The sequence below is a fragment of the Pagrus pagrus genome, assembly GCF_965226575.1.
Source record: "Pagrus pagrus genome assembly, chromosome: 8".
Classification (NCBI taxonomy): domain Eukaryota; kingdom Metazoa; phylum Chordata; class Actinopteri; order Spariformes; family Sparidae; genus Pagrus; species Pagrus pagrus.
In genome coordinates this window covers 10856567-10869713 of record NC_140192.1, presented here as the reverse complement: position 1 = coordinate 10869713, position 13147 = coordinate 10856567, and the positions used below count along the sequence as shown (strand labels likewise).

Here is a 13147-nt window from a genome sequence, read left to right as displayed (position 1 = left end):
ATACACTATTTATGACTAAATTACTCAATTTAAATCTATCAAACGGTGGAAAGTAAACTATTTATGAATATTTAAATATTTCACGTTTTGTCATATTTCATTTTATGCCCTTTGTTGTAGGCCTACTTCACCAAGAGAATAATGTGGGTTTAACATTTATTTGACAGTCGGACATTACTTTACAGATTACAGATTACAGCCACTGATGAGCTTTCAAAATATTGTTATAGACTGTGGATCTACATACAGTAGCTACCCAGTAGAAAATAAAGCGTTTGAGATCTATGAAACGTATCTATGAGATCTATGAAATATTAATAATTTGAATACGTGACTAGTACCCTAATAAATTATTTCTATAATACAATGGTGCGACTTTAAATTGGCTAAAAAACTTCTTCCAGTTCAAAATATATTATAGCCTATTGAGTAGGCCTATATGTCTTGAAGACATAGGCCTACTTACGGAGGACTGAAACAGCCAAAATCGGAAAGAAAGAAAGAAAGAAAGAAAGAAAGAAAGAAATGCTCCAAAAATGACAATTAAAGCAAATGTAGGCATAAATTAAAATATAAAATGTGACATAAATGGACATTTCTGTTTTTATTTGCTTCTGTATTAACTTTCTTTTGTACTAATGCCCCCTTTTTTTTCTTTCCCATTTAATTTTCCATTTAATGTATTAATATATCCAAGTTTATTAAGTATTTAGTTCTGTATTCTTTCTCCTTTGTATTTTACAAGACATTACATAAATAAATACATAGGCTAAATGAAATGATTCATAAATAAAATGATAAAACAGATTAAATAAATAGGGGAATCAATAAAAAGATTAATAAATACAGAAGCAATATAAAGCAAATATCGATTTATGTCACATTTTACAATTAAAAAACAAAAAGAAAAATTAACCAACGACCTCATGAATCCTCAAAAAAACAAAACATCAAAAGCAAGAGCAACTTGATTTCAACAATAAAAAAGGACTAGTTTCAATAATCCAAAAGTTTTCCTGGTCTTAATTTCTAATAGTAAATCCAATCACTTCTACCTCCTTCTGTAGACAAAGGATAAAATCAGGAGAAGTGTCTCTTTGTACATACTCTAAGGTAAGGCTGTCGGAATAGTTTCAAATGAAAGTTAATGCTTTTAAAGAGAATATGATATGTTTTTCTTTATTTGCTTGCTTCTGTTCTGGCATTTTAAAACCAAGCCAATTAAAAGCCACATAAATATCATCCCACTGGGCTTGAAATAGGCTAAATATAACACAGACAAGTGTCATTAGCGTCCACGTCAGAAAAATCAATAACAAGTGGTCTGATTCACCAAACCACTGCATTTCAGCTGCTCCATAGCCTTAAAACACCCCCCGTGCGCCTTCAGCTCTCCCCTGCCCCCTCTATTCATTGTAAATAACTGTTCAAACACACAATACGCGCTGGACCGCTTTATTCAGCCTCACAACTTCCCTGCGTTTTCATTGGTCCCTAGAGGATGCGGCCGCAGCTGATTGGAGGAAAGTTTCTCCTCGAGCTCCTACCCCACCCCGCAGATATTCGTGGTGCGGTGCTACTGTGATTCCAGTTGTTTTCACATCCCCTCACTAACAAAGAGGCTCAAAGCTGCTGTCTCTTACATCTCCGGATAAATGTGGTGAGTGATGCGCAACTAACGATTGACGCTCCTGTACACTGAGGCGAGAACGAAAACGTTAAGCGCAGAAATACACCTTGCTCTGAGGGAGAGAAATCAGGGGAAGAGTTTGAAGAGCTTCAGACGGACTTGATTGAACGTAAAGAGCGAAAATGGTGTCGGCCGGACTGGAGATCCTGGGACTGTCGCTGTGCGTAATTGGCTCGCTCCTGGTGATGGTTTCGTGCGGGCTGCCCATGTGGAAGGTGACGGCTTTCATCGAAGCCAACATCGTGGTGGCTCAGACAATTTGGGACGGCTTGTGGATGTCGTGTGTGGTGCAGAGTACGGGCCAGATGCAGTGCAAGGTGCACGACTCCGTCCTCGCCCTCACCCACGACCTGCAGGCGGCAAGAGCGCTCACCATCATCTCCTCTGTGATGGGCGTGCTGGGGCTCATGGTTGTCATTGCGGGTGCGCAGTGCACCAACTGCATCCGCGCTGAAAACGTCAAAGCCCGGGTGGTGAACGCCGGAGGGGTCATCTACATCATCAGTGGTGTGTTTGTGCTGGTGCCTCTGTGCTGGATGGCCAACAACATCATATCGGATTTCTACAACCCACAGGTGCCCGCATCCAAGAAGAGGGAGATCGGCGCTGCGCTCTACATCGGCTGGGCGGCTTCAGCGCTGCTGCTGATCGGAGGATCGCTGCTGTGCTGCTCCTGTCCCTCCAGCGGGAACTCGGGATACTCGGTAAAATACGCACCGACCAAGAGAACCACGCAGAACGGGGACTATGACAAGAGGAATTATGTGTAGCTGCGCGGCTCATTGCAGGCGGTGCGTAAAAAGTGCCCTGCAGCTTTTGAAAAAACTTGTTTTTTTGACGGACGTTATCTTTGCACCTGCAGTTTGTTTTAGTAATCTGAACTTTGAAAATCAATGGAAGCACCTCTGCTGTTTTTACACTGGCCCTTCAATACGCCCGGACCACAAATTCACAAATCCTTTTTGTATCTACAGGAGATTAAACACAGACTATCAACTACGAGAGGTAGCTCACGACAAAAAGGAGTATCTTTGTTAGGTACCTGCTTTTGTTAGTCTTCGAAATTATTAGTATTTTGAATTGTTTACCGCTGTAACCGCAACGTTTTTCTTTTCTAGAGGAACTCTTGCCATCGAATATATACACTGCTCTTTTGCCTTGATGTGCATTGTCAGCACAAACTTGTACAGTAACTGAGAATTATTGCACTCCCACACATTCAAAGACCCATTTCCTTTAGTGGAAGTATGCCGACATGTTGAGGACTCCAACAATGTCCAATAGAAATAAAAGAGCGAGGAAGAAAAGTATGTTAAAGCCCTAATAAATCTCCGAGAGGGTTTTGTATTGTTCAGAAGATGATGGCGGTGACTTTGAAGTTTGCAGTCTAATTTTGGACCTGTAGAGTCCGGAGAGCCTGGGATCTACAGGTCACACAGCGTGAAATGTTACAGTCCGTTATTCGGCTGCACTGAGCACCTGCGATGTTTTTTTCCATCATTGTCACTGCAGGAAGTCTTTTCTTTTCAAAACATTCTAGGAATAAACTTTGTTTTCTGTTGGTTTGTTGACATTTGATGTAATGATTCATTATTCGTGTATATGAAGATGCAATATTGTTTCATTTTATTAAGATTAAACTGAATATATTGTCTGAAATCCTCAGTTAAAGTGTGTTCTTAAACGAAACGACTGACAACAGAGTTGTGATGGTGTGCAGCGGCAGGAGTGCCCTCCACGGCTGTGCGTAATGCATGCCGTTCCCACCATGAATCCATAAACCCCCACGGCGGGAGAAAGTATTTTGGTTAGCCATAGAAATCCAGATGACAATACCCATTCAGCTAGAGTGGGGCTCTGCTGTTCAACTCACAATACTCCACAACCCCCTCCACCACCACCACCATCCCTCAGACCACCCCCGCCCCCCCTCGCCCGCAGTCAATGAAAGGCGTTCAAATTAGAGCTATGGAAAAGTTGCTGGAATCGTCTTCCCGCAAGTCACTCCATTCATTAGTCGTCACAACCCCATCGCCCTCCATCCTCCACCGGGGCGGTGCTAAGATAGATGGGCTTCACGACAAAAGATTACACACCATCACTTTGAAGCAATTAGTTTATCCACAGCTGCTTCACGGGCACCACATTTATCCACACACTGGGGATGAAGTGCATTGAGATATTGTATTAAAAGTGTTTAACCTGTGACAACAATAGAGAAACACAATCACACGAGATATTTCAGTCCACGAGAAACAGTCGGCTGATTTAAAACTGTGACTGGATTACAAAAGCTTATCCATACTTGTTTTGCTGGCCACTTAAGAATCTTAGCAGGTCATATGCTCTCTTAAAAGATGAAAATGTGGCCATGGCCAGTCTACAGTCAGGGGAGTGTGTGATCACTGCGCTCTAAGATGACCTCTAATAAAATGTCAGTATTTTTAATTCTACAGTAGACCAAGAGAGCAAAAAACTAATTCAACTTACTGTTTTACCTCTGATTAGTTGCAGGTAGAACACAATATTGATCTAAAATTTTATTTTTTGGTCATCATGATTATACAAAACAATCACAACTCAAGGTCGACTACCCGTACAATCATTTTCCAGAGCTTTCAATATCCCATAGCCTTCATCAGTAGATGGTGTTTGCTCAGTTGTGATGGAGAAGGATCTGCTGACATGGATGATCCGTATGGTGATTTATCCATAGCACTTATAGGACTTTTCTGTGATTTTAGCCGCATCAAGCATTAAAGTTCATTCTTGACCTTGGAAACAGTAGTTAGAAAAGAACAATCTCAATTTAGATCCACTGACTAGCATGTTGTGATTGTGAAATTCACATGAGCACTGACGAGCATGTGAAAAACTAAATAAAAATACAAATAAATATCATAATGATATACATGTTCAATATTTCCAAGGTCAAGAATGATATTTTGAGTTGAGTTTAAATGATAAATTGATTAACTGGGTAATTAGCTGAATAATCAGCAATAATTTTAGTAATTGTTAAAGTAATTTTACTTAGAAAAAGCATCTGATTTCACAGGGTTCAGCTCCTCAAATGTGAATATTTGCTGGTTTATCTTTAATATTAAAGGTGCAATATCTAAGAATTGGCCACGTGTCGAATCCATTCTCAAAACAAACCGAGGGCATCACATCACCAGAGTAACCTACAATATCTGGTAACGGTTGCTGCCATTAGATAGTTAGCTCATTTAGCCATGCAGCTAGCGGTCCGGACTCTGAGCTCAGAGCACCAGGTTAGTGTTGGTGCTTACAGCGCTAGCACAGGAGCTTTGGACCGGGACGGACTGTGCTAGCTGGTTACCATGCTAACTACAGTAGATATCTCTTCAACATAATACACAAACGTCATAACTGTTTTTTCTTCAAATTCTGTTGATAATTTTAGTCAATTTTTTAATGTTTTCAACTAAAATTCGTACATATTGCTCCTTTACACTAAATATCTTTGGGCTTTGTTCAGTTCATTGAACTAAACAAGAAAATGAATATGTTAACTTAGGCTCTGGAGATCTTTCAACATTCTAACGTCTGACACGGATAAACAAATAATTAAACAACTGAGAAAGTAACTGGAAATAAAAATGAAAAAAAAATGAAGCTGAAGTAGTATGATATAGCTTAAATATCATATTCACCCAGTCTGTTTTTTTCCAAACTCGTCATATCACTGTAACTGAGTGAAATACATTTGTGTGACTAAATAAAGCAATGTTACCAAGCTGAGAATACTGTGATATGGGATTTGTGATTGAAATTGCACTCGCAGTACAGTTGCCTGAAGTAGGCGTCCCTCCTTTAGGGTTGGTATGGGTTTTTCTACACAAAGACACTCCCTGGAAGGTCCAGTCTGGTCTGCCTCAGTGAGATGTTTTTGTCGGATTGTTAGTTCCACTCCTCTAGTCACCACACAGAGGGTGATGAAGCGCAGGGTGTGTGGGGGGGTGGGGGAGGGAGTGTGTGAGCAAGGGGTTAAGCGAGAGTGTGTGTGTGTGTGTGTGTGTGTGTGTGTGTGTGTAGAGTGGGGGTGCACGTTTAAAAAGGCCCTCATTCCAATGAGGAGAGAGGCAAATAGGGCCAGCGACGTCACTCAATGGGCGCTCGCATGGTAACCAGCCAGAACCTGCAGTTGCCTGGCTACAGAAGCCTATAATGTGGTGGTATGGATGAGCCTAATAAAAGGCCTGGCCAGCAGACATTCCAGCAAGCATGGACACACACACACACACACACACACACACACACACAGCTCATGCACAACAGTCTGGAAGATGAAGGAGGGATTTACTTTAAAGCCTGTAATGGTCACTGCAAAAAGAGCTGTGACAGCAGAAACATATTTGTTTCATTGTGTATGAGTGTAAGAGCAAATGTTAAGTGTTGCCATAAATGTTGGGCACTGGAAACACAATCACTACATCTGGTCCAAGGGAGTGAAGACATGAATAAACAAATGAGAAATAAGTGTCAGCGATGTTGCTGATGTCACAAAGATGTCTCATCTGAGAGAGATGACATAACACACAGAGAACCATTTTGACCTCTAAACTTGACCTCCCTCAGCCCGGCGGAGTGAGGGCCACATGGTTAAGGTCATGTCAGAAGTCGGCCACGTTGCGTACTGATTTCAGATTCGTGCTGTCACCAGTGATGGCTGCGCATTTTTTGGGAGGCTGCGGCGTTGTTTCTCTTGACATGAACTTTGAACTCTGAATCTGGCCTCAGGTCAGGCGAGTCAAAAAGTCACTTCCCTCGACTGACCAGGCATGATCTCATCGAAGCTGAATCCCCACGTTTGATAGGGGTCACAACCCTCAACCCCGAGCTCCTCATACCAGCAATTAACCATCTCTTGAAAACTTTGCAAACTTGAAGTATTAATTTCATTTAATAACATCAATTCTTCGAAGCAAAAGAGTACATGAGTCAAAAATTAAAGAGTCTTAATAAACATTGTTATGACTGACTCAGACTGACATCAGAGCCAGCAGGTGCATACAGTCTACAGACGTCCCAGCTGGATGGAGCTTACTCACAGATAGCAAAGCCAAGAGTCAGCAGGTGGTTCAACATAGAGGACAAATGTGGCTTTGTGTTTGAGTTAAACACCCCGTGAGCTGTTTGAGAAACAATGCAGGGCCTAGTTAGAGGTAAGAGATGGTGATCCGAAAAAAACCCCACACCATTTTCTTTGCTCCTGCATGTTCACAAAGTTTACGGCGTGACTCACGAGTTTTTGTCACAGTCCAGTAGCACAACCAGGCTTCCTGAGCAGCGGACAACGGAACAGGAAACAGGAAGGAACATAGAGGGTGTGGGAGAGGAGGAGGAGGAGGAGGAGGAGAGTGTGTGTAAATGTGCGTGGTTAATGCACACACAGATACAGACACACACACACACACAAACACACACACAATTTTTATGTCTGTGGGCTACACAACACTTTTTTTTGTTTGATCACCTATCTTTTTGGTCAGTTTGACTCAACGTGTATCCTAGTTGTGTCCAATGAAAATGGTGAAGTGATCCTTTAAGAGTCACAAAATAGACCATTTAAAAACTCCCAAAATCCAAAAATGCAATGGCAATCAAGGCTGTTTTCTTAGCTTATTTAATATATACAGAGATAAAGATATATGGTTATTATAGGAATGTCAGTGAATCATTAATAAAATCAAACATGTATCCCATTATGCTATATATGATTTTTAAATGCTAATAGCAGAAATTAAAACTTCTGCCTGACTCATCCCATCATTCATAATTATAAAGTTCTCAAAGTTTCCAAATACATCAAATATCAGGACATGTGTATAAAATGATGCTTAACACATTTCCATGTGATGCAAAAGTTAGTGTTAAGTCACGTTGGCACCTTGGATCTGAGTATTTGGCTCAGTATGAATGTGATGAAAGCAATGATAAAATGGTGAAACTTCCAGATGTGAACTGTTTGAACAGGATGTTTATCCAAAGATACTTAAGCGGGGATTTAATCTCTTAATCCCCACTGACAGAATATTTGTGATTTTGTCAATGTTTTTACAACCTTGGAATAACTGTAATCAATATTTATATTATAGCACTGTATCAAATGACAATGTGAGAGCGATGTGAAATTGTGAAAGGGGTCTCTTATTATGATGAACCTACAGAGAATTATCACCTGAAACTGCAGCTCCTCTCAGCTTTATGGAGCTTTACAGTATGTTTCAACTCATTGTTTAGCTGTAACAGGTTACACACATGTGACTTAAGTCATTTGGTCCAAGTCTCAAGCAAGTCCCAGGTCATTTTTCTTGGGCATGTCAAGTCAAGTGGAGTCCTCAGTTAAAGCAAGTCAAGTCCCAAGTCAAGTCACTCCCCCCAAAGATACTGCATAAGGTATGAGTGCGTTCATTAATGATATTATTGGCCAATTTATCTAAGTTGTTTACAAAGTATGACAAGAGAGGGCTCACATACTGGGTAATGCTACACAGACATTTGTAGTGTGATCATTGACAATGTTAAACATGTATTATATCTTATACTTAATATTTGAACTGAAAGCATGAAATGAGCACAGTCTTCCAAGTCGTGTCTCAAGTATTTTATTTTCTGTCAAGTCAACGTGCAAATCATCCAAATCATGACATGTTTTAAGGACATTTTAATATGGGGGTAACGGGGACTCGCTTTTGGAGCTGGACTCAAGTGGCCATCTGAGGAACTGCAGTCTTTGGCACTTCTCTGTTAGCTTCATTTTTAGCCGAGGTGGTTGCAGCTTGTTTTAAGAGGTTAACCTTGGTTTGCAAGATCACTAATATTCATTCAAAGTGGAGACTCAGACCATTGCCTAACATAACCTTAATATTTATAAAAGGTGCTGCCAAATATTCAATCACTCTTTATCGAAACTGCACAATATTTGAGTATTGATGTGTAATTTGAGACAAGCCAACAACAGTTGTACAGCAGCAGACAGAATGTTTTCTTAACATAGTGATAAATAGAGTGCACGCTGAAGGTTTTATCTCAAAAATATGAGAGAGGAGAAGTTGAAACAGGGAGTCTCACCTCCTTTCATGCCTGTCTGAGTGAGATCATGTTTCCATACAGTATATCATCATGAGGAGGCCATTTTAAATAGATACATGGACAGACATGTAAAAGCATGTGTTAACTTCACACACACACACACACACACACACACACACACACACACACACACACACAGGCGCGTAGGTAAGGTGGACGAGACAAAGCGGTGAATGACGGCCCTCTGCTGAGATGAAGAGGAGGCCTGGCAGCATGAGGAATGTCTGGGTGGGATCAGGAGACATTTCTGATTTGGCATGGTTAGCAAAATGTATGTGATGTCAGTCTCTCCCTTAAGAAAACACTCCTCCAATCAGCTTAAGCACAGTGGTGCAGGTGGCATTGCTTTTAGCTGCAGGCTCCGTTTCTAATTTGGACTCCCACATTAACGTAGGATACAGCAATCAGTAACTAAGTAAACAAACAGCCTGTCTAAAACACAAACACGCACAAACAGGATCAGCATTTTGAGGTGTACCAGTTGTATTGTTTCCACACTAATTGCATCTGCAGGAAAACTGTTGCTTGGTATTCTCAGGACTGTTGGAGACACAAAAAGTGAACACAACATATGTTAAAAAGTCAAACACACTCATGTTAAAGTGTCTTTTCTTTTTTTTCTCCCTGCGCTCTTTTCTCTGTCTTTGTGCATGGGGCCGCAGCGTATTTTCAAGAATGAAAGTTGTAGTGCATGTCATCCGCTAAAAGGAGTCCAGCATGACTGAGCCACCTACCACTGAGAATAGAAGAAAAGACACTCGACTGCAGAATGAAGCTGTTGTGTTTCAGCCGATCCTCCTTTAGCTTTCCTCCCTGGTATCTCAGTGTCTGTGCAAAACTAAATTTAATGTGAATATCACGCCAGATGGGGTTTTTCCCTACTATGGCTTGAGAAAAAGCTGTAGAAAACATATATATACACACAAATATACTCTGAAGCAACAGTCTTAGCTCATCCAAGCACCATCCCTGATGGTTTATAAAGCTGGATCACAAAGGTGGGCAAGTGGCAATAGCCTTATGAACCCTAAAAGACCCATGAGTGATGGTTTATGGTCATTTTATTATTGCATTTTGTTTTGAAATATGGAAATATTCCGCTTTGTTACCTAGTTTGAGGTCTTGAAGAGGGTCTATAACTTTACATATATATATATATTATCCTAAACCATGTACCTTGAAGGGAGCAGTTTAATATTTTGGGAAAATATGTCTATTTGTTTCTTGCCAAGAGTTAAAAGTATGTATGTGTGCAATACAGTGGGTTATTACTGATCTGTAAATTATCAGTTGGTCATAATATAAAAAATTGTATTGATTAAAGGCATATAATATGTATGTTTAGATAATTACAGAAACATCAATCAATTTTAAATTCATGCAAATGTTTTTCAAGCACTACTAATCTCTTGTGCCTGAAAGCGCTTTAAAACAATGGAAGAGAGGAGAACGATTCAGGGAGTAACACTCCGACTGTGAGAGGGCTCGAGGGGTTAAAGGTCACAGGGGTTAGGGATCATTAAGAACATCTGTGGGCTGACAGGCTGACGTGAAGCTACTGCAACAGGGCAGGAAATACAGGTTTGAAGTGAGGATATTTGTTTATTTATTGTAGTTCAATGTAAATTTGTACTGTGTGCCATATACTGAGCTGTGTGTGTGTGTGTGTGTGTGTGTGTGTGTGTGTGTGTGTGTGTGTGTGTGTGTGTGTAAGCATCCTCTCACAGCATGATGGGGAGACAGTCAGAAGGCAGAAACAGTCAACTGTAGTTCTTTGTCTCTGGCTGTCCACTAAAGCTAATCCTATCAGGAATCTGACATTGTTAGAGACTGCAAGGCATGATGGATGAAAACAACTGAAAGTGTTCTCAAGAGCAATACGTGTCAATGAGAATGGACCTGGCAGTACATAGAGTTACAAGCTACAGCAAAATAGTGTTGAAAACATTAATGCATCAATAATTCTAATCCAGTAATATATATATATGATTCTTAAATGTGTATTGCTAGGTAAATGGTCTGAGTATTTGTTCCACCACTGTTGATAAAAAGACCAGGCCAATATGTCAGCCGACACCACATTTTTACAGACATACTGGTGTTTGCATACACATTTATCTATTTATTTATTTGCCAAGTTTATTTATTCATCCAGTTTATTTCTCAGGGACAGTGGATATTGATTACGATTACTGTAAATATAGTGCCTGGTCACATGGTCACCGTTGTCTAAAAAGAAACACACTCAAAGTGTATTTAGCTTATTCTTAATTCACAAACATATTTGACATATTATTTTTATGTCTTATGAAATATGAAAGGGGGATCTTTATCAAAAATGTTTATTGTATGTTTATTTTATTTCATGTAATGCGTTTATGTATAAAGAATTATAGAAGTTGATATAGATTAAGATGATACTCTCAAATATCAATATTCAATAAAAAAAATTCAGTATGAGCTGGGCTAGACTGTGCACCAAATTGTGTTGTATCAATCAAAAATTGTGAATAGGGTTTATGGAAGGTTCAGTTGCATAACTTTTCCTCATCTATCAAAATTAAAACAGTTAACAATAATATTACCAAACAAAGCGTATAGAGTTTGTTTTTTTGGCATTTTTTTCATACAGTCCATAAAATACTGCATGAAGTGAGCCAGAGAATACTCTACTGACCCTCCATCACCGCATCACTACTCTCATAACACTAGTCGCTCATCTGAGGAGTAAAGGCAACACGACTGTTTGAGTGTGAGGCCTTCAAAAACGCTGCTCTGCACATCTACACATCGTCTGTACGAGCCTGCCTTTGGGGGTATGTCTCCCTCTGTGTGTGCGTGTGTGTGTGTGTGTGTTGGGTCTGTTGCATGCCACATTCCTCCGATGCAGAGCGGCGGAAAGGGCAGTGGCCCCACTTCACCAGAGGTGCAAGAGGGGGGTTGGAGAGCAAAGTGATTGATGGCTAAGGGGAGAAGGCCAAATGATGGGTGGAACAGGTGGATCTCTTACTGGGACATCATCACACCGACTAATGTTACCACTGTCAATTGCACTGCATATTTTTTATATTATATTATATATTAACAGATAAGTGTCACACGATTAAGCTGTTCAGGCTGGATCATGTCCTAAACCAGCTAACAAAGAGATGACCATTGTTATGATAGCCAGAACCCTGAAGAAAAAGTAACTACAGCTCAGTTCATACGGCAACAAAAGTTGCACTCTCACCGCAAGTTACATTTACTAGCTGTTGCAAGCTTTTGATCACATGATCATTAGCATCAAATTTGCAAATGTCAGTCCATGTCAACAGGGCAGAATCCCTGTTGACATGGACTGACATTCGGTCACTTGGTCTGGTGTGACCAGTAGCTTTGGTGGCTTATGTCAGAAAACTTTAGATAGACAACCATCCAAAAGTTTGGAATCGCCTGCTACAAAAGCTTGATTCTGTGCAGTCACATCTGAGAGGACTACTCCATCTGACTTTTTTTCCTGTACTTGTTGCATCTTGAGCTGTTGTAAAAAGTGAATTTCCCTGTTCTGGGATAATCTAATCTAATCTAATCTAATCTAATCTAATCTAATCACAGTCTTGTGTGGTCTTTCATGCTTTTATTTTGAAGAAAGTCCTGTTTAGATGCTATTTTGTATGAGTCTGAAAAAGTGAGTCTGGTGGTGGATATCTATCAACAGTTTAGGATAATTTTGTCTCCATAACATAAACTCTACGCCCTGTTCAAGATATAGTTGTGGCCTCTATAAAGTTTCTATATCTCTGCTTCCTCAGAGGGGACTATTTATCCTAGATAAGATCACTGGGCTGTGACTGTAAACAATATCATTATGGATGTAAATTGTTCTCAAATAGTTGACCAACGGAAGCAGGAAGACATACACATCCATGCACAATTAATTGATGATGCACACAACCTGTGCTGGTAACAATAAGACCACATATATGAACATCCCACCCTGCAGCTCGATGCACATCACGGCACGTTTCAGTCCGGCTGCTGCCAGGCAGTCCGGACTTTCCAACACAAACCAGCCAAACACCCTTCCACTCTGAGGGTCATGATCTCATCCTGATCCAAGTGTGATAAGGATCTTAATTACCCCGCAGAGAACAGCTCAGGCCCCACATTTCCAGTCACTCTCTGGGGCGGCAACAAATCACCACCAGGAGGCCTGGCCTAGATTCTCAAATGTGGGCCAAGGTCGCAGCAGCAACCTTTGCCCCATAAGAGCTGGCTAAGCTCAGGAGAAGATGTTAAGTTCATTACGCCTCCAATACTTTTACGAGAAATCCAGTAAGAGCACTTTTACTTTCT

At 40.5% G+C, this 13147-nt stretch overlaps 1 protein-coding gene across 1 annotated transcript; it reads left to right on the top strand.

The window, feature by feature from the left end:
- Positions 1–1572: 1572 nt before the first annotated feature.
- cldn5a (claudin 5a) lies at positions 1573–3349 on the top strand. Its single transcript, XM_084360515.1, has one exon. It carries the CDS (start codon positions 1813–1815, stop codon positions 2458–2460), a length of 648 nt encoding a protein of 215 aa, XP_084216641.1. The 5' UTR covers positions 1573–1812; the 3' UTR covers positions 2461–3349.
- Positions 3350–13147: the final 9798 nt, after the last annotated feature.